The sequence below is a fragment of the Suncus etruscus genome, chromosome 1 (assembly GCF_024139225.1).
Source record: "Suncus etruscus isolate mSunEtr1 chromosome 1, mSunEtr1.pri.cur, whole genome shotgun sequence".
Taxonomy (NCBI): Eukaryota; Metazoa; Chordata; class Mammalia; order Eulipotyphla; family Soricidae; genus Suncus; species Suncus etruscus.
The window spans coordinates 205,780,055-205,801,436 of record NC_064848.1 but is presented as its reverse complement, the minus strand read 5'-3'; the positions used below and the strand labels follow the sequence as shown (position 1 = coordinate 205,801,436).

Genomic DNA, 21,382 nt, shown 5'->3' with positions numbered 1-21,382 from the left:
GGCGGCAGGGCACGGCTGGGCATGTCTCCATATGACACGATGCTCTCCTCTGGTGCCAGAGAACGGGCAGGGCCCCCACCCGAGGCCACAGTCAGAGGCGGGTCAAGCCCCCAACACGTACAAGTCCCATCCAGGAAAGCACTAGGGTCACAGGCCAGGGCCCCATGTGCAGGCCTGGGGCTTTTTTAAGAAGGGCATGTCTCCCAGAGTTGGTGGGGGGGTGTCCCAGGAGTACTGGATGTTGGTATCATGGCAGTTGGACTTGGATATGCATCTTGGATATCCCCACTGTAAAGACAACTGAACCTGCACACGCCCCCTTGTCATACAGTATAAAAGGAAAGATTTGGACCCTTGCTGGGGGCCAGGATAGTCCAGAGCAGTGTCTGCTGGTCTGCAGGGGGCTGGAGATAATGCTGTCTGTTTTGTATATTTTCCTCTCTCTCTCTCTCCTGAACCCGGGCCTCCCCCCACCTCTGACTAGCAAATTTCTCTCTCTGAAACTTCCGGTACAGTGGAGGCAGGCCTCAGACTCCAGAGATAAAAAGGGATACTTGGTGTCTCTCCTCCTCTCCTTCTCCCTTCCCTCTCCCCTGCTCACTGTCCCAGTTGGGCAGATGCTACAAGCTGGAGTTTCCTGGATGGGCTCTTGGTCCCATCGGACAGCCAGGTCCCACGGGTCCCTGCCAGCCTTGCAGCACCAGGACCTGGCAGCTTTGGACCCTTGCCGCTGGCAGTCCTGGGAGCTTGGAGCTAAGTAGCCGTTGGGCAGCAAGTGGCCTTGCCGCCTATTGCAATAACCTGCAGCAACACTGTAGATGACTGCAGTGACTGCAGCGAGGGATTCTGGGAGCTCAGGGCAGCCTGAGAGGATAAAGGCTGTGTGGGGCAGTGGCCCCTCAGGTCATTTCCCGGGGTGACCCCTGCATGCCTATACCCTCCACCCCGGCACACCCGTGAACTCCCTGGGCGCCCTTGCCTTCCCCTCGCCCTCACCTGGACGCTCTCGCCCTCACGGCAGGTGAGCGGCGCCTCCACCATGCTGTAGTCGCGGCCCAGCTGCCAGGCGCGGTCGATGAGCTGCGCGTTGTTGCCGCCGGGGGAGCTGAGGCCATGCGCGCCCAGGGAGTCCTTCTTGGGCAGTTGCGGGGCGCGCTTGGAGTGGAAGATATTGAATACCACATCCCCTTTGCACACATCGAAGTCCCAGGTGATGACGGAGGCGGCCTCCACGATCTCCACGAGGATCTGCGGACGAAGCCGGCTCACCACGGGGCTGGGGCCAGGTAGGGGGGTGCAGGGGCCGGCCTGCATGCTTAGGGGCTCCCCGCCCAGAATCAGGGCACTGTGTACCTCGTGGGGTGCACCCTTGAACACACTGGCCGACTGGTAGATGGTCTCCATCCACAGCTTCAGGTCCTCGCTCTCCAGCTCCTCCGCTGTCCTGTACAGGGACTTGGGGACCAGCCCGCCCTCTGGCACGTCGCACTGGAAGGGGAGAGGCGGTGAGAGGTCTGTGGAGCCCAAGGGGGGTGTAGGACATTCTGGACACCCCGCAGAGACCTAGTCAGCCTCCCCAAATCTGTGCCTCTTTGGAGCCAACCAGTACCTGCTGTGGCTGAGCCACCCCCAGAATCTACTAGCACAAGTGTGTGGGGCCAATGGCACGTGGAAGGGACAGGGCAGGTGGAAGGTGCCACGGTCAGGGCACCCTGCTATTTCTGCTGCAGGCAGCCCCAGTCTGGCCCAAGCAAACCAGCAGGTGAGAATGAAGAGCTGGACAGGGTCGGGCTGGCCCTGACCTCACAGGGACCCCTCAGGCCCAAGGCCGCCAGCACAATGGACGAGGACCCAGGGAACCTCAAATCCCTCCCCCCTGCAGCCCCATCTTGGGGTGAGGGGGACAAAGGTGAGCTCAGGGCATCCCCATGGCTTGATGTGGGTCCCTGATGGTCTCTACAGGCATGACCCGGATGGTTCCACAGCCCGTCCCCGCGCCCTCACCAGGCATTCCCCGCTCAGGAAGTCTGGGATGATCTCCCGGTCGATGTAGTCCAGCAGCCCACCGGGGCCCTGGTAGTCATTGCCCGCGTAGACGAGGAACTTCTTGCGGGTGTTGTCATCAATGAATGGGCTCACCTAGAGACAGGGTGGGGGGATCAGCGGAGACTCAGTCCCCAGGTACCCCACCAGCCCCCAAGCCCCGAGCGGCCTGTGGTACTCACCAGCGTCCAGAGCACTGGGAAGATGCGGGGTGCACGCAGAATAAGGAGGCGGCCGAGTGTCTCGGGGTAGTTGGCAGCCACCACCTCGATGATCCGCAGCAGCGCCTTCACGCCCGGCCGCCACAGGTGCCGCATGTTGAGCCCCTCCAGGTCCACCAGGCACGTCCACGAGCTGTGGGGCGTGACCGATGTCAGGGCTTGGGGGCCAGCAGAAACCAGCACGCCGGCTCTGTCTCAGGGGGCCCCAGACCTGGGCCTTGCAGGGCCCTGGCTGGGCGGGTGCAACGTTACCTGATGGGGCGGCCGAAGACCTTTGTGTTCTCCTGGCAGCGTCTCAGGCCCTCCTCGTTGATGGAGAGAACCTGGAGAGGGGCCCGAGGGGCAGGGCTAGGACACCATGTCCAGCAGGAACCTCAAGAAACCAGGGCACCAGGAGAGGGGACCCCACCCATGGGCAGCAACGACATGAGCAGTGGGAGGTAGGGGGGGTGTCCTGGCTGGAACCAAAAGTGGGGGGCACTAGGATGGTCCATGTAGACAGGGGAAGGGTTGATTCCAGGGAACATGCCAGTGTGGACTCATGCCGTGTGTGTGTGTGTGTGTGTGTGTGTGTGTGTGTGTGTGTGTACACGTTTATGTGTGTGTAAGCAGGCATTGGTGCCTATCTAGGTTTATATATCTGTAAGCACATGGTAAGCTCCAGCCAGCTCCGCCTTACAGAAACACTGGCCGTTTCAGGGCCAGAGTCATATGGCAGCAGAGAGCACTTGCCCTCACATGCTGCCAACCTGTTCCAGCCCCGGTACCCCCTATTCTGGCCCCCGGAGCACCGCCAAGAGTGATCCCTGAGCACAGAGCAACAAATGAGCTGTGGGCATCATCGGGAGTGGTCCGAAACCAAAAGAAAGAAGGGCTAGGGGCCGGGTAGGTGGCGCTGGAGGTAAGGTGTCTGCCTTGCAAGCGCTAGCCAAGGAAGGACCGCGGTTCGATCCCCCGGCGTCCCATATGGTCCCCCCAAGCCAGGGGCGATTTCTGAGCACATGGCCAGGAGTAACCCCTGAGCGTCAAACGGGTGTGGCCCAAAAACCAAAAAAAAAAAAAGAAAAGAAAGAAGGGCTAGAGAGATAGTACAGTGGGCAGGGCGTTGGCCTTGCACAGAGCTATGATCCAATCCCTGGCACCCCAAAGGGTCCTCTGAGCCTGCCAGGAGTGATTACTCAGCACAGAGCCAGGAGGAACCCCTGAGCATGGCCGGGTGTGGCTCCCCCAAAAAAGAAGAACATTTAACTATTTCATATTGAAGGATTCTTTGGGGTTCTGGCTGCCAGCCTAACATTAGAGGCAGAACAGAGGAGTCCAAGAATGCAGAGATGTAGGAGTACTGCTGTGCCGCGTGAGGGGGGAACCCCAGCAGGCAATTCTGGAGACAGTCCCTGGAACCTGCTCTTCGAGCACTTTCCTCTAGAGAACCTGTAGCCAATGCTATTCAGCTTCCTAGCTGGCCCCAAGGTGCCCAGCTGTGCAGGAGACTGCGGTAGGGGGAGGTAGAAGGAGGTAGATTAAAGTAGGGGGAAGTAGGGGGAGGTAGTGGGGTGACTCACGTATCTCAGCAGCGCCTCCTCTCCCAGGGCACGCACCAGCCCCTTGGTGTCCATCTGGCCCAGCCTGAGCACATACAGTGGCCGCCCTTCTGCAGGGTTTAGGGGAGGGAAGTGTAAACATAGGGAAGAAGGGGCTGGACATGGGGTGAGCATGGAGTGGGAAGGGGTTCTCAGGGGTGACGGGTGAAGGCCAGGCTCCAGACACCCCCCCCAAGCCAACGGGAACCCAGTGGCCATGGCCTAGGGTCAGGGGAGGTGGACCATCCCCTGCTTACCTCTGTCGTGGTGGTGCCAGCCACCTGCGTAGTAGTCTTGCAGGACCTGCGGGGGGCCCCAGGTGTCCAGGATATAGTCCACCTGATGCTGCTTCCTCCATGTCAGGGACTGGCACAGGATCTCACGTGCCTTGTCCATGTGGAAGTCCCGGGCGCGCAGGAACCGCAAGATGTGCTCGTCTTTCGGGGTCTGAGCAAACAAGAGTGTTCAGAGCACGGACCTTGCACGCGGCCAACCCAGGTTCGATCCCTAGCATCCCATAGGGTCCCCTCAGTCTGCTAGGAATGATTCCTGAGTGCAGAGCTAGGAGGAACCCAAGCATGGCTGAATGTGGCAAGAAGGGAAAAAAAGAGCAAACGGGCTCAGTGCCTGGCCCTGCACCCCAATTGGATGCCCCTGGCACCACACAATTTCTTTGAGCGTCTCTGAGATGGCTCAGGCTCAGAAACTCCCCGGGCCTCCCCCAGCCATGCAGCGTTTCCCCCCACCCTGGCCCCGCCACTGCCCGGCCCCTCCTCACTTTGCCCTTGTGTGTCTCCTGCAGCCACTGGCGCAGCCGGATGAGGCAGCTCTCCTGCAGCGGGGTCAGGTCCCCCAAGTACCGCTTGATGTAGTCGGCGTCTAGCTTGTCTGCAAGTTACAGGGCACATGTTTCTCAGAGTCCCGGACTGCCTACTCCGGGCCCTCCTGTCCTGCGCAGGCCCTTCCCCACACACCACTGCCTTGACTTCCCCACCAGGACAGCGGGGTGGGGAGCCAGGGGATGGGAGAGTCATTTCTTTTTTTTTTTTTTTTTTTTTTTTTTTTTTTTTTTTTTTTTTTTTTTTTTGGTTTTTGGGCCACACCTGTGACGCTCAGGGGTTACTCCTGGCTATGCGCTCAGAAGTTGCTCCTGGCTTCTTGGGGGACCATATGGGACGCCGGGGGATCGAACCGCGGTCCGTCCTAGGCTAGCGCAGGCAAGGCAGGCACCTTACCTCCAGCGCCACCGCCCGGCCCCAGGAGAGTCATTTCTGGCACTGCCCATCCATCCTCTTCCTAGAGAGCCCAGAGTGGTAACCAGGGGCCCTTGCATGGAGCCACTGGCCAACTGGTCCCCAAGGCCCCCTAACCACCCCTCAGAGGGCCCCAAGCACAGGTCAACATGCTGCTGCTTCTAGTAACAGACAGGACTCTTTTGCTTCTTCCATCACTACATTGAGGAAGCAATTGCCAATGGTGGCCTCAAACTAGCTCTTTCCCCTCTCCATGATGATGATGAACTGGGGCCCACGACAGTACAGCAAAGAGGATTCTTGTTTTTGTTTTTGGGCCACACTGGTGGTGCTCAGGGGTTCCTCCTGGCTGTCTGCTCAGAAATAGCTCCTGGCAGGCACGGGGGACCCTATGGGACACCGGGCTTCGAACCAACCACCTTTGGTCCTGGATCGGCTGCTTGCAAGACAAACGCCGCTGTGCTATCTCTCCGGGCCCAGCAAAGAGGATTCTTGCCTTGCATGTAGCTAACCCATGTTTGGTCCCTGGTACCCACATGGGCCCCCACCCTACCAGGAGAGATCACTGAGTGTGGAACCAGAAATAACCCCTGAGTACCTCCAGATGTGGCCCAAAATCCAAAACAAGAACAAAAACCCAATAACAACAACAACAAAAATGGGCAAGAAATGTCCTCCAACCAGGGGCCATTCGGGAGAGGCAGCCTGTCCGTCTTTCCCTTCCCTTTCTGGTTTCTGAACTTAAAAACATTCTGAAAATGTATTCTTAAAGTTTAACTTTATTATAGCTTAGGTCACAGGATCACAATTATGCTAATATTTCTGGTGCAGACATACGTATAGTCTCTCCCACCCTCCCACAGCAAAACATGTCTCCCGGACATGATTCTCCATGTTGCGTGCTGGCGTGTGCGTGCGTGTGCATGCATGTGGGGGGGGAATAGACATACACCCTTGCACAGGCATCACCAGCTGCACAGCTCCTGTCCCGAAGGCCTATTCCCACCCCCACCCCCATTCTCGCTCTGCGCCTCTAAGCAAGCCAGCAAAGTCTCTGAGCCACAGCAACCTTGGGCACAAAAGAGAGGGGTAGCTCTCCTCAGGTTCCTGCCCCACGCACGTCCACATCACTGCGGGCACTTTCCACTCAGTGAGTACCAATCCCTGGGCCCCAGGAGAATCACTGGTTCCCTCCCTCCTTACATCTAAAACCACACCCTGGGAGTTCCCACTAAAATGCTGAGACCACCCCTCTGGGCCAAGGCTCAGGGCAGCAGCAGGACGTGGGTGAGCCAGGCCGAGATGAGCGCACGGGACCCACCGTCAGGGGTGCCCCCCAGAGGCTCTGGCGCCCCACTGGGGTTGCTGACGGCCTCGGAGATAGGCCCCTCTTTCTGGCCCGTTTCAACGGGGGCCACGGTGGCCACTGCAGGCTGCTGTTTGCACGGCGGGGGCAGCTCGGAGACAGGCGCTGTGGGGGGTGGTGTCCAGCGGGGTACAAAGGTGATGCCCTCCTCTTCCAGCTGGTGCAGGTAGTACTCGATGATCTCTTTGCCCTGCGAGCAAGACCGGCCAGGGTGAGTCCCACCAGTGGCCAAGGTTGGCCTTCCTGGTTGGGATCCAGGAGGTCCTAGGGGGGACCTGGGCTCTGCCTGTTTCAGAACTTTTTCAGTCCCTTTCTTTCTCCTAAAGGCCCCATGAACAGTGTCGCAGAGATGCAACTGTGCCCAGAACCAGTGAGAACCCGGATTTAGCTCCCTTGCTCTGAGATGGTCCAAATATATATATATATATATATATATATATTTGCTTTTGGGCCACACTTGGTGGTACTCAGGGCTTACTCCTGGCTTTGTATTCAGAAATTACTCCTGGCATGGGGCCGGAGAAATAGCACAGCGATAAGGCATTTGCCTTGCATGCAGCCGACCTGGGACAGACCTGATTTGATTCCTGGCATCCCATATGGTCCCCCGAGCTTGCCAGGAGTGATTTCTGAGCACAGAGCCAGGAGTAACTCCTAAGCATCTCTGGGTGTGGCCCAAAAACAAATCAATCAATCAATCAATAAATAAATAAACTGCTAAAATAAAAAGGTTTATATTTATATTAAAAAATTACTCCTGGGGCTGGAGAGATAGCATGGAGGTAAGGCGTTTGCCTTTCATGCAAGAGGTCATCGGTTCGAATCCCAGCGTCCCATATGGTCCCCCGTGCCTGCCAGGAGCAATTTCTGAGCATGGAGCCAGGAGTAACCCCTGAGCACTGCCGGGAGTGACCCAAAAACCACAAAAAAAAAAAAAAAAAAAATTACTCCTGGGGGAAAAAAAAGGAAAAAGAAAAGAAAATTACTCCTGGGAGCGGAGAGATAACATGGAGGTAAGGCATTTGCCTTGCAGACAGAAGGACAGAGGTTCAGATCCCAGCATCCCATATTGTCTCCTGAGCCTGCCAGGAGCGATTTCTGAGGGTAGAGCCAGGAGGAACCCCTGAGCGCTGCTGGGTGTGACCCAAACCCTCCCCCCAAAAAAAATTACTCCTGAGAGATTTCAGGGACCCTGTGGATGCTGGGTATCGAACCCAGGTCAGCCGTATGTAAAGGTAAATGCCTTGGTTTTACCTTTTTTCTGCATGAATCCAGAGTGCGGAGCTGCTGTGGGGTCTGAGCTGAGCGGTATTTACTAAACTGATTTCCATTGTTTTTTGGGGGGAGAGACTCAGGGACTTCTCCTTGCTCAGTGTTCAAGGACCACAAGAAGTCGGGGTTGCCCTCCCTGCTGTGCTATTGTTTGGCCTCCCCCAAGTAAATCCTTTCTAAGACTGAAAGCAGAGCAGGTCTCTGAGAAGAAATTGCCCCCTCCTGAGAGGCGCCCACTGGCTCAAATAGGATTCAGTCGCCTGGGACCCAACAGTTACCCCAGCATGATATAGGGAGACCCAGAGTCAGCAGCCACCAGCACTGAGAATGCCAGTTTGGTGGTCCTGAGCAACTCTCATCATCTGGGCATCATTGTCCCGTCCCCTCCCTAGAGCTAAATCTGGGGTTGGAGTCTGAGCTCACCCAGCAACAGCGAGGTTTGGACAGGCCCATCTGTGGGGAAGCAGGCCCCAGCCCTGCTCGAAGACACTTGCCTTTTTGATGTTGCTGGTATATTGCTTCATGGCGATCTTTTCCACCGTGCTCTCGAAGCCAAAGAAAGATTTAATATCTAAGCTCGCAGACTGTTCGAAGCAGGTCCAATCTTCGTTCTCAGGATGCACCTGCCAATGGAAAAGCATGTTCCAGAATGCACAGCATCCAGGGCAGCACCTGCCGGCGCCCAAGGCTGCTGCCACCATCTTAGCAAACGTCCAGTTCCCTATACAGAGACCATGAAGTCAGGGGCGGAAGGCTGGAAATCGAAGAATGTCCCACAGATATCAACAGCCAAAGGAGCACCAGAGATGGACAGAAGCGTTGGCTGCCCCTTGGCTGGCAAATGCAGTGGAGGAAGATGGGCTGGGTCCACTGTGGGTGGGTCCTTAGGAGGTGCAGATGGTGACCCACAGTCCAGAGGACACAGAGGGTCCGACAGGATGCTCCAGGCTCCATGATGGGCTGGGGCAGGAACATAGCATCTGCAGTGTGTTCCAGAACAATCCGAGACACAGGCCACGCACGCTCAGGGTACCGGAGCACATAAAGCGCCCCATCTCACCACACCCGCCTCTCCAATAGGGCCGCAAACTGCAATGGCCAATGGCCCCCTCAAGTGAATCCTGAAGGTTCTTTTTCGCTTGGGTTTTGGTTCCTCTCCTCATACTCTCCAGGTATGGGGCCATACCTGGCAGTGCCATGGGGCTATTTCTTTTTTCTTTTTCGGGGGGTAGGTATTATGGGCCACCCCTGGTGGCGCGCTCTGGGGTTACTACTGGTTCTGTGCTCAGAAATTGCTCTTGGCAGGCTTGGGGGACCACCTGGGGTGCCAGGAATCAAACTCAGGTGGGTGCCAGGTGGGCTGTGTGCAAGGCAAACAAAAGGCCCTACCACTGTGCTATCACTCTGTCCCCTCTCCCCGGGGCTATTTCCAGCTGGAGGCTCAGGGATAGTCCGGCAGTGCTTGGGAACCCAGTGGTGTGTTTGTGTGTGTAGAAGCAACACTGAGATCCTGTGGGCACAGCACAGCCATGCCCTCGAGTACCACCCTGGCCTCCCACCCACTTGCCAGTGAATAGAGAGAACTGACCCCCCTTGGGACCAGGCCCTGCTGGCACCCACAGGGGCAGCCGTGACCTGAAGGCCAATAGGGGCGACTCTCCAGTTACACCCAGAACAAAAGGAAGAAGGCCTTGAGCCAGGCGGCATCACCCATGTTCTGCCTCTCGGCATCCCTCAGTCTCTGTGCCCACCGCCCTCACCGTGTAGCAGCAGTGCTCGTGGATGATGACGCGGTTGGAGAAGGTCTCGTTGTGGGCCTCAATGTGCAGGGTCCGCTCTCGCGCATTGAGGGAGTTCTTCTGGACGAAGTAGACATAATCCACACCGGCGATCTGGACAGAGAGAGGGGGATCCAGGCTGAGTATGACCCCAGGGCAGCAGAGCAGAGCCCACACCCCCAGGGCGGCTGGAGTGCCCCCCAACTTCCCTGACACCCCACCTTCTTAAGCAGCCGTGGAGCGTCCACGTCCAGCTTGCAGCGCCTCTCAATCACATGCACAGCCCCATCATCGCTCTTGAACTCGCTCACAGTGTCGCTGTCCACGAACATGGGGATCAGAGGGCAGGTGGGGAATCTCCGCTCGTAGGCCTGCGGGGGAGAGGAGAGGAGGGGAGTGCTGAGCGGGGCAGGCCCTGGAGCCCACTGACCCCCCCCCACACCTGAGCCTCATGCAGAAGTCCCAGGGGTGCAAGAAGGGCAGCCCCTTGGGCAGAGCCTGGAAAAGGGGAGGAAGTTTCCAGAACAGGACGGCCTCTGAGGGCAGTGCTGTGCAGGCTGGGAGACAGACAAACAGACAGACAGATCGAATCCAAGACCGCACGTGGACCCGCGCAGCAGATGGCGAGTCAAGGAGCAGCCTTGCTCTGAGGCTTTGCCAACAGCGGCACTGAGTGGCCGTGTGCAGCCAACCACAGGTTGCGGGCTTGGCCTCACAGTGGCCAGAACATGTTAAACACCAGAACTAGGCCCCTATCAGCACCAAGCTGAGGCCCAAGGATGAGCCCGAGCTCTTTGAGGCCCTGATGTCACAGCTTCAAAGAGAAGGGAAGGGCCCTTCTGGCATTACTCAGGGCTCACTCTGGGTTCTGTGTTCAGGGATTGATGAATATGTGTGTGTGTGTGTGTGTGTGTGTGTGTGTGTGTGTGTGTGTGTGTGTGATGTGTGTGATGTGTTTGTGATTGGTCTGTATGATTGGTGTGTGTGTGTGTGTGTGTGTGTGTGTCAGGGCTGGAGTGTGTGTGTGTGTGTGTGTGTGTGTGTGTGTGTGTGTGTGTGTGTAAGGTCAGGGCTGCCCCAAGGCACCATCTCTCCGGATCTCTGCAAGGTCACTCCCAAGCAGAGTCGGGAGTAAGTCCTGAGCACCACCAATGAGGACTAAATAAATTAATAGATGAATGAATGGATGAATGAATGAACAAACGCTTCTGCCTTGTCTCCTGAAAAATGAAGGACTCCCTGGGCTACATCCAGCATTCCCCTGGGACTATTCCTAGCTCTGTGTCAAGGGTCACTCACAGCTGTGCTGGGGGGTGGAGCTGGAGTGAGCAGGCACCTTAAATAACCTCTGTGGCATTTTTCTGGCCCAGACACCAGCGTTCTTCTGTTCTGTTCCACTGGCTCGAATTGAAATCAGGGAGTTTTTCCCCAGGGGTCCCCAAACCAAGCAGCAGTGAGCTGGGGAGGGAAGGGAGGGAACAGAGGTGGGAGGGGAAAGGAGGGGAAGGGAGAGGGATAAGAGGGGAGGGGAGTGGGAAGGGGAGGGAGGCACGTGAGCCCAGACTGCAGGCACACACCCATGGGCAGAGGCTCAGTACTATGGTTATACATACAGAGTGCTGGAGCAGCTGTGAGCACGTTAAGCACAGGTCCTGCCACAGGGGCACAGAAGAAGGAATCCCCTTCCCCTCCCCACTGTGCCTCAAGCTTGTCCTGGGCAGACAAGGGTGAACTGGCCCTGGCCCTGGTGGCCTTGGCCAGTCAAAGCCAATCTGAGAGTGGCTGACGACAGAAGCCCCACCGATGGGTTCACACTCGGAGATCTCAGAGGGAAAATCAGATGCAACTTAACCAGTCAGGAATCCACAGAGGCGGCTGGAGAGACACAGCATGGTGGGGAGGCCACCTGCCAGGCTGAGTCCCGCCTCCTACCCCCAGACGGTCCCCATGCACACCAGGAGTGATCCCTGAGCAGAGAGTCAAGAGTAACCTGAGCATTGTCAGGTGTGTCCAAACAAACAAGACAAAACAAAAAGAACAAACAAGGTGGGGTGATTGGCTCAGGCCAATCCGATTTGATCCCTGGCACCCCAGTTCTCCCCAAGCCTGCCTGACAAGACTCTTCATCATGGCCAGGTGTAGTCAGCCCCAGGACTGGATATGAGTGTGTGAAAAGAATTGCAGGGCCCGGAGAGATAGCACAGAGGCGTTTGCCTTGCAAGCAGCTGATCCAGGACCAAAGGTGGTTGGTTCGAATCCCGGTGTCCCATAGGGTCCCCCGTGCCTGCCAGGAGCTATTTCTGAGCAGACAGTCAGGAGTAACCCCTGAGCACCGCCGGGTGTGGCCCAAAAATCAAAAAAAAAAAAAGAATTGCTGGGGGAAGATGGCACGAGGTGGTGCCAGTCATGCAGGAGGAATCACTCAGCATGGCCGGCAGCGGCAGCGGCACCCGAGCCTTGGGGACCTCCCAGGACAGGCTGTGTGTGCCGACTCTGAGCTGGCCCCGCAGAAAGAGCCCAGTGTCCACCCAGGCTTCCAAGAGCTAGTGGGGGGCTGGGGTGGCCTGAGACCAGGGCATGGCTGGGCATCCGCACCCAGGACGTGCTGGGTGGAGGGAAGGGGGCGTGTCCCTGCCACCTGCGGAAAAGCAGCAGGGAATGGTGCCCAGTGAGCGGGGAAAGGGGTACAGTGGGATCCGGCCAGAGAGCAGAAGGTAGGGGGGTTCTGGGCACAGTGCTGAGGTGAGGTGGGCTCAGGTGGGGAGGGAGTGGGACTGAGGCTGCAGCACTGAGAAAAATGGGGCCCAGCGGGCGAGGAACTGGGTCTGCGCTGGGCACTCAGAGGAAATGGGGCCCCAGAGTGACACCTCCTGGGGGTTGGGTCAGCGGAGTCCAGTGGGTGATGACGCCAGGCCCTGGGCTCACAGCAGCGGGTCAGAAACAGGGGAAGGGGCCCGGAGAGATAGCACAGCGGCGTTTGCCTTGCAAGCAGCCGATCCAGGACCAAAGGTGGTTGGTTCGAATCCTGGTGTCCCATATGGTCCCCGTGCCTGCCAGGAGCTATTTCTGAGCAGACAGCCAGGAGTAGCCCCTGAGCACCGCCGGGTGTGGCCCAAAAACAAACAAACAAACAAACAAACAGAAACAGGGGAAGAGAAAGCAGGGTGGGGGATAGCAGCGCCCCTCATAGCAGGGGCTGAGCCCACCAAGGGCCAAGGCAGCCAAGACACAGAGACCGCCCAGCAGGGACACTACCACCAGGAGGCAGCAGATACACATTCATTCATGCATACAGACAAACTCCTGCAGACTCACACAGATAAACACACTCAAATACACACACAGGCAGAGACACACAAACTCTCCGACAGGCACAAACTCACACACAGACACACACACTCTCATGCAGACACACGGACACACATATACGCACAATCATGAAGACACTCAGATACAGACACAGAAACACACAAATAGGAAATGAAAGAGGCAAAGGCCAGATTTGACGCTGCGTCTGTCCTTGAAGCATTTTCTTGGGGACCAGCTGCTTCAACCCCCAGCAGATGAGGAAGGAAGCCCTGATGGAGACAGTGCTGCGGTGGGGGTGAGCTGTCCAGCTAGGGGCGAAGGTACTGAAATGGCCCATTTTCAAAGACGGCCCAACCAGGGGCGGCCTGGCCCTCCTCAGCAAGCAGCTCGACCTGACTGAGCACTGTGAGAAGTGCCAGGGTGAAGGGACAATGACCCCCTCCAGGGCCCATCTGATTCAGCCTGGGAACAGGGTCCACAGCGGAGCCCGGTGGGTGATGAGGCCAGGCCCTGGGCTCACAGTGGCAGGTCAGGGACGGAGGAAGGGGAACCAGGGTGGGGGGTAGCAGCTAGGGAGGGTAGTACTCAGGCTTAGGGTGCAGGAGGCCTGGTGCCACCCTACAGGGAGCAGCCCCTGAGGACTATGGGCTGTGACCCGTAAATCAAAGGTAAGTCTGTGCATAATGCAGCACCCTAGAAACAGGCTGATGAACCCCTGTGAAGATGAACTCTCTAGCCACTGAGGCTGCAAGACACTGGCCAGATGCCAGTGAAGGTTAGCACCAGGCCAATGACCCAGACCAGAGGAAGAAGCTGAGGGGAGAAAAGAGCTTGGAGAAGCAAGCTGAGAAACAGGAGGAGGAGACCCTGTGGAATGTTCTGGAAGCAGGGGTGCCCCCATGTGCCTGCCAGCAGCGGTCCTCAGGAAGTAAGGGTCTGAGACTGTCAGGATGTGGCCCCCCAGAGATGCCTTCCCTTCTATGGGGCCCACACCGGTTGGTGCTGTGTGGGAGGGCCAGTGTCTTTCCCTTTCTGGATGGACAAACCTCAGACCTGCCAGGAACCACCACACCCTATCCGCCATATTCCAGGACCACGCGTCCCTCATCCAGGGTCACTCTAGCAGGGGTGGGGTCAGCGTCACTTCACAAGCACCTGAGATGCAGGACAGCGGCAGAGTGTTCGTCTGTATGCAGTGCAAGCCCCAGCACCACACGGGGTCAACTGAACCCTGCCAGGAATGACCCCTGAGCACAGTACCAGGAGTAACCTAAAGCCACTGGAGATAGCCCAGAAGCCCAGCAATAACAACATGACAGACAACAGGGCCAGAGCGATAGCACAGTGGAAGGGTGTTTGCCTTGCACGCAAGCAACTTGGCACAGACCAGGTTCAATCCCTGGCATCCCACATGGTCCCCCGAGCCTGTCAGGAGCAATATCTGAGTGCAGAGCCAGGAGTAACCCCTGAGAACCACCGGGTATGACCCCCCCCCAAATAAAAACAAAACTAACAAACAAAAAGAACAGGACAACAAAGCACAACCCAAAACCTACAACCATTAACGACACTAAAGAACCAAGTCCTGCCTCAGCACAAAGGAATTCAGATCACCCAGTATGTCATCGAGACCCACCGCCAAGAGATCACAGCCCACTACTGAGTGTGATCACAGCCTTCTGCTGAGTGTGACCACAGCTCACTGCCAAGTGTGTCCACAGAAAAGCACGGTGCTAACGCACACCGGAACCACACCAGCCCAGCTAGTCTGACTCAAGGTTTGAATTTCAAATTCTTCTATAAAGCCATGTATAAAATTAGCCTGGCGAGAACAGCTGCTAGGAACAGGTTCAATTCCCGGAACTACAAATGTTCGTTCCCCCGACACATGCACACGTGCGCGCGCGCGCACACACACACACACACACACATACATACACACACTCACACACACACATGCGCGCGCGCACACACACACACATACATACACACACACACACACACACACACACACACGCACGTACGCACACGATCAGAGTGATCCTTGAGCACTGCCAGGTATGCCCCCCAAAAAACAAAGAGAAAACAAAACACTGGTAAGGAAAAGGAAAAAGCTGAATTCTACTCCGTGATCATGGGCCTAGTTGTCAGTAAGGCAGGAGAGAGACCAACTCTTGTCTCAAAGGATCCATTCGGGCCTGGTGCAGCTTCTGGAACCACCCCAGGCACTTTGGAAAGCCAGACTGCAGCCCTCAGGGGTTCTGTTTTGTACCAGCCCCACCACGACCCGAGTCCCACTTCTCCCGATTCCCAACAGTCACGTTCACTTTTTGGGGGGCGAAGATGAGGGCACTAGACCAAGTGGGGGGAGGCTTCTCTGTTCATCTCAAGAAGGAGTTTTCTGGGGGGTATGTCTCAGAGTGCTTTTGCAAAGGGGGCTGCAGGGCCGAAGCAGCCTGGCAGTGTGCCCAGAATCAGAACCAGGAAGCAGGGCAGCAGCGGGAGATCGAGACAGCTGAGTTGCAGCCAGCAGGGCCCAGCAGCTGAGCAGCACGTGAGCTGACACCCGGGGGAGGAGAAGGGGGCTCGGGGAGAGTCCGGGATGGGATGGGGGGGCCTGAAAGGGCCGGGACAGACATGGGCTGACAGCCCTGAGCTGCGAGCAGACAGCTGCTAAGGTCAGCTCATGGCACTCAGTCCATCCAGCTCCACTCCCGGATGTGGCTGCCGTGCCAGGACCCTGCTCCAAGGACACCCTCGGCCTGAGTGGGTGGGTCTCTGCTCCGGGCACACTGACCGACCGACAGAGCCAGCGGGGAAGCCTCACAGCTTCTGGACAAGCCCGGACACCAGGTTCTGGGCAGAGCTTGCGTCTAAGCCACAGACGCTGGCACACAAGGGCCCACGGCTCACACTTGGAGCCGGTTTAATTAGCACAAACTGCAGCGCCAGCGTCTCGGTGGCAAAGGAGCCGTTGAGGACAGCTACTGCGGCCCAAGGGAGCCATGGCACAGCACATGGGGAAGGCATTTGCCTTGCACGCTGCCAAATCGGATTCTCTCTCCAGCACCCCATAGGATCACCCCACCCCACCCCACCCCACCCCGAGCTTGGCCAGGAGTGATCTCTGAGCACAGACCAGGGGTCAGCCCCGAGCACCACCAGGTGTGGCTCAAAACAAAAGAAAACAAAACCCAAAATGGGTACATCTCACACAGGGGCCCAAGGGAACTTTCCTAAGGTGAGAGAAGGGAAAGGGAGGGGCGAGGGGTGGGGGTCAGACTTGTCAAAACAGGCCAAACTGCAGACAAAGTGTTCATTTCTCTGTCTACATTTACTTCAAGTGAAAAAAGAAAAAGGTAAAGGAAAAAAAGAAATCCCGGGGCGGAGAGAGCTAGCACAGCAGGGAGGGCACAAGCAGCCAACGCGGGTTTGATCCCCAGCATCCCATAGGTTCCCCAGAGCCTGCCAGGAGTGATTTCTGAGCCCAGAAACAGGAGGAACCCCTGAGCGTCACTGGGTGTGGCCCCAAAACAAAACAGACGAAAGACACCCCCCCCCCATTTAAAGCACTCCCTTGAAAGGGCTCGAGCTGGAAAGTGTTTCTCCAAATGCCACTTGCAAGTCTAGAGCACCTTCTAGCCAGACTGGAACAGAAGTGGCTACAGGCGCTGACAGGGCTGTTTCCAAATCCGACAGAAACAAGAACCAAGAACCAATCCTGGGGTGACATGGTGGGGGCAGGGCTGGTGGCGGGGTCGGGGTGGGGTTCTTCCCTGCAGCCATAGTCCAGTCCCTGACCATTTCCCCCCACTGAGTATTGTACCGAACGGGGGAGATCCCAGGGTCCCCGGAAAAGGCAGGAGAAATGTGTGTTTTGTTTGGCACTTGGAGAAACGCAGAACTGAGCCAAACCCCAGGGCTAAATACCAGGCAGGATTCGGACTCCCTGTCCAGTAGGTCACGGAATTAATTCTACAAGGAAGGAATTTGACATTGGAGGGAAATCCGCCCAGCAGAGCCCTTGGGGAGAGGCAAGCGGGCCTGAGGGCTAAGCCCACTGGAAGTGGCGTGGCACATCCTTTTCCTACTGCAACAGTGCTCCAGAGTTAGACTCTTTCCCCAGTTAGAACCCTCCTGCCTGGCTTTTGCTCCCAGCAGGAGGCTGCAAATTAAAGCCCTTGAGGTCCAGTTTCAAAAGGCAAAGAGTGAAAGATTTAAATAATTAAATAACTTCAAACAGGCTCCACCTGCGCCATTAGCATCCAGAGGATGCTAATGAAAAGTGGAGGGAACCGGACAGGACACTCAAAGCGACAGACGGGAGAATCACAGTCAAATACTTAAAACAACCTGACCGGATGGATGTCAGAGGGACCTTGAAATGTCAAGTACTTACGGCCATAATTAGCTCGAAGGGGTGCTTGTACACCCGCACCGGGGACTGGTATTTCTGCACCATGATTGCGATAGGGCGGCAAACCTCTCACTCCTGCAAAACCAAAAACACAAAACCCCGATGAGTGCCCTGGGGGTGTGTGTGTGTGTCAAAATGTGCTTGTGGATTCCATAGGACAACTCTTCCATGCCCTGAGGGGGGTGCTATAAGACACTAAGAAAGATGGACAGACTGATAGCACAAGGAGAGGGCATTTGCCTTGCTCGTAGCTGACCTGAGTTCCGATCCCCAGAATCCCCCCAGGCCGAGCCTGCCAGGAGCGACTTCTGTGCACAGAGCCAGGAGTAATACGAGTGCCAAGGGTGCAGGGCACCCCTGCCAAAAATAAAGAAATAAGGAAAAGTGCTTGGAGGAGGGAAGGGGGTCCCGGGGACCTTCCCCAGAGCAGCTGCAGCTAAGTCAGAGAGGGCAAGGGCCAGAAAATTAGTGCTAGAATGAGTCAAAGGAGCCTGAATCACCTCTGCAAACTTTCCATCCGAGTCAAATAATGATGGGGCCCTTTAAGATATTAAGTCGCTGGATGGACACACACAAATGAAAGTGGGGAAAACAAAACAAAACCCAGCACAATGGTTATCTCACACCCTGAAAGGCTCCAATGTCCACGACTAAGCCAGAGCCAGGTGTTCCCCCCTCTTTGCGCTGTGGGGCTGAGTCCAGGACCCCCCTGAAACCTGGGGCTCAGCCACATTTCTGCAAGTGCCAAGAGGTGCTGGCTCTGAACCCGGGGACACTCAGTCTCCAAGTCCTGGGTGTGATTCACCTTCCCTACCAAAAAGGGGGTGGGGGGAGCCGAGTGATAGTGCACTGGGTAAGGCACTTACTGCTTTGCACACAGCCGACCCGGGTTCGGTCCCCGGCATCCCATAGGGTCCCCAGGAATGATTCCCTGAGCACCACGAGGTGTATCTCAGAAATCAAAAATAAAAATAAAATAAAATAAAATAAAAACCCCAGGATAAGCCTGAAGAAGGTGATTGTATGCTGAATATGAAGACGGAGATATGGAGAAGCAGAACACGGAATATTCTCAAAGAAACCAGTCTGGCTGCAAAAATAAAAAATTAAGAAAAAAACCTTTTCATTTCAGAAGTGTCTGTCCATGGGGAAGGGCTTAGCAGGTCTGCAAGGGTCTCCCCGTATTTCTCAGCAAGTTCCAAGGCCTCTCCCCCTGGGCCTCGGTTTCACCCCGTAGCCTGGTAGGTAAGGCTGGTGGGGTGAGATCACCCAGAAATATTTCTTGATCGCGAAATCACGGGGTCAGGGAGGCTGCCTGGCTGCGGGGTGCTGGGGCGCCCTGGGGCCACGTTTCATTGAGCTTTTTTTCTGCAGCTCTGACAATGCTGGCTCGTGGTTTGGAATCCAGTCACCCTCCTTTCCAGGGAAGCGGAAGAAAATTCATCTGTCCAGATTTGGGGGGGAAGTGGAGGGGGAGATGACTGGGCTGTGAGCTGTGTGTATGTGTTTGGGGGGAAAGAGCAGCTTTAAAAAACATTAAAAAAAGAAAAAAAAAAAGACTGGAGAGATGGCATGGAGTAAGGCATTTGCTTGCATGCAGAAGGTCGGTGGTTCGAATCCTGGCATCCCATAGGATCCCCCAAGCCTGCCAGGAGAGATTTCTGAGCGTGGAGCCAGGAGGGAACCCCTGAGCGCTGCCAGATGTGACCCCAAAACAAAAATAATAATAATATGATAAAATTGAATAAAAAAGCATTAGAAAAGGAGGCCGAAGCGATCGATGACAGCACAGCTGGGAGGAGGGGGTTTGCCTTGAGCGCGGCCGACCCGGGTTCGATCCCCGGCGACACCCCAAAAAGAGGGCCCCCCCCAAAGAGCAGATGAGCTCAGAACCAGCAGGGGAAATTAAATTAAATTTTTTTTAAAAAAAGCAAAAAAGACTTTATTGGGGTTCACCGCTGGGGGTCCCCCACCCCACCACCGCAACCCCTTGCCCCACGACCCCCCGAGGGTCCCGATCGCTGACCTGCAGCCCCCTCCGCCGGGAGCCCCAAGTCCGGCCGGGCCTGCCGCTCTATTGCACGACAATCGGGGTCCCCTCCCTCCCTCCCTCCCCCCAGGCCAGGCCGCGCGCACCCACCTCGGTCCCTCCAGTCAGCAGCGGGCCCGGGCCGGGGCGGCGGGCGCGGGGCGATGGGCGGCGGCGCTCATGCCGGCGGCGCGGGGGCCCGACCCGTCCCGTCCCGTCCAGTGGCCGCGGCCGCGGGTCGCGCCGGTTCCCGGAGTGGGCGGGCGGGCGGGCGGGCCGGAGGGGCGGGGCGCCCGCGGTTGCCACGGCGACGGGGCGGGGCCGGGCCTGGCGCGCATGCGCGACGGCCCGGAAGTGGCGGAGGCGGGCGTGACGACGGTTGCTAAGGAGCGGTGGAGGGGGAAACGGTCTGAATGGGGGACTCCGCGGGGCCGTGCTGCGCAGGCGCTGAAGCTCAGACGTGGGCGGGGCTCCGAGCGGCAGCGCGCTGATTGGTCCGTTCCGGGCGCTGGGCCACGCCCTCCGGGGTTGCGCCATGTGGTGGGCGGGGCTACGTCTGGAGGAGGAGAAGAAGGAGAAGGAGAAGGGAGGGCGAGCTGGGCTGCAGGGCCGCGCTCAGGCCTGCTGGACCCCAGGGGAACTTAAAAAGCGGTTGCAGCGGCCTCCAGAGCTGGAGGAGGCTCTCCTCGGGCTTCCTCATTTTTGCTCCACTGCTCAGAAGCTGCAGCTTCCTCCAGCAGTGCCCTCCCTGTGTGCATTCTCCTCCCAGTAATGCTGATGAGGCAATTGGCAGGGCCTGGCTGGGCCTAGCACTTGGTACCCGGCTGCTTCCTTCCTGGCTCTGGAGGCTGGGCTGCATGCAAGCCCGGCTGGAGCTCAGGGTTCACCTGCAGGCCAGGAGGGGTCTCCCAGCTGGACCCCCTTTTTCAGCTCAGAAGCATGAGTTTGGGCTCCCCGCTGCACCCACCCCACCACCCCCTGAGACCTTTCAGGGCACATCTCTAGGCGGTCGCCACGCTCATCCACCCACACGGCGAAGCTGCTTTTAGAACCCACATGCAATTTCCCCATCAGTGTCATGGCTATTCCGTTCTCATTAGTCAGCCCCCGTGGCTGCGTTGCTGTCACAGCCACAGAACATTTTTGAACTGTTTTCGAGTTTCCTTCCAGTCGGTTTTCTCAACCATACAAACACAGACTCCTTACTTATTCATCACAACTCGTGTGTGTGTGTGTGTGTGTGTGTGTGTGTGTGTGGTGGTGAGGACTCTGAACATCATTTTTTCCACGCTGCCCACTCAGCTAGGAATGTGCTGTCTATATAAAACATTACATCCATCTTCTTCCAAAGAGCATTGAGAACAAGAAAAAAATAATAATAATAACCCACAGCGACAAGGAACTTCCTGCTAAGAGTAAACAGCACCTATGAATGGTGTTGCCAAAAATTGCCTAAATCTGATAAGCCCATAGATGTGATCTCCTACAGACAGGAAGAGGAAGTCACAGAGGAACTTGCAAAATGACACCAGGAGGAAAGCATTTGGTCAACGGAGATCATGGGAAATATTGTACGGAAACAATTTCTTTTCTTGTTTATGTTTTTGGGTTTCTTGTTTATGTTTTGTTGGTCCCACCCGCTGTGCTCCGGCCTTCAACCTGGCGATGCTCAGGGGAGAACCACTTGGTGTACTGGGGGTTGAGTTCAGGTTGACCTCCTGCAAGACAAATATGCCATCTGCGACACTATACTCAAGTCTTTTGTGTTTTGTATTTTGGGGTGTGTGTGTGTGTGTGTGTGTGTGTGTGTGTGTGTGTGTGTGTGTTTGGGTCACACCCGGTGGAGGCGTTACTCCTGGCTCTGCACTCAGAAATTGCTCCTGGCAGGCTCGGGGGACCATATGAGATGCCGGGATTCGAACCACTGTCCATCCTGTATTGGCTGAGTGCAAAGCAAATGCCCTACCGCTGTACTATTTCTCTTTAATGGCTTTGTATCACTCCAATCAGCTCTCTGGAGCAGACGTTCAGAGCTTACACAAGTCTCTATAAAAGTGCAGAGTTCAGTATTCCATGAGACACCCCACTTCCCCACCCCATCTTTTACTCAACTC

General features: G+C 56.7%; 1 protein-coding gene across 1 annotated transcript in view; it reads right to left on the bottom strand.

The window, feature by feature from the left end:
* Nucleotides 1-19,474, bottom strand: part of SEC14L1 (SEC14 like lipid binding 1) — a 20,449-nt gene extending 975 nt beyond the window's left edge. Inside the window, exons 1-14 of the mRNA XM_049777154.1 lie at nucleotides 19,380-19,474; nucleotides 17,222-17,314; nucleotides 9,735-9,884; nucleotides 9,496-9,627; nucleotides 8,230-8,358; nucleotides 6,419-6,653; nucleotides 4,623-4,732; nucleotides 4,102-4,291; nucleotides 3,827-3,915; nucleotides 2,517-2,587; nucleotides 2,226-2,397; nucleotides 2,005-2,139; nucleotides 1,354-1,488; nucleotides 997-1,248 (exon numbers count right to left, since the gene is read on the bottom strand). Of these exons, the coding sequence (XP_049633111.1) occupies nucleotides 997-1,248; nucleotides 1,354-1,488; nucleotides 2,005-2,139; nucleotides 2,226-2,397; nucleotides 2,517-2,587; nucleotides 3,827-3,915; nucleotides 4,102-4,291; nucleotides 4,623-4,732; nucleotides 6,419-6,653; nucleotides 8,230-8,358; nucleotides 9,496-9,627; nucleotides 9,735-9,884; nucleotides 17,222-17,284 (1,863 nt within the window). The 5' untranslated portion in view covers nucleotides 17,285-17,314; nucleotides 19,380-19,474. The remainder of the gene's footprint in view (nucleotides 1-996; nucleotides 1,249-1,353; nucleotides 1,489-2,004; nucleotides 2,140-2,225; nucleotides 2,398-2,516; nucleotides 2,588-3,826; nucleotides 3,916-4,101; nucleotides 4,292-4,622; nucleotides 4,733-6,418; nucleotides 6,654-8,229; nucleotides 8,359-9,495; nucleotides 9,628-9,734; nucleotides 9,885-17,221; nucleotides 17,315-19,379) is intronic.
* Nucleotides 19,475-21,382: the final 1,908 nt, after the last annotated feature.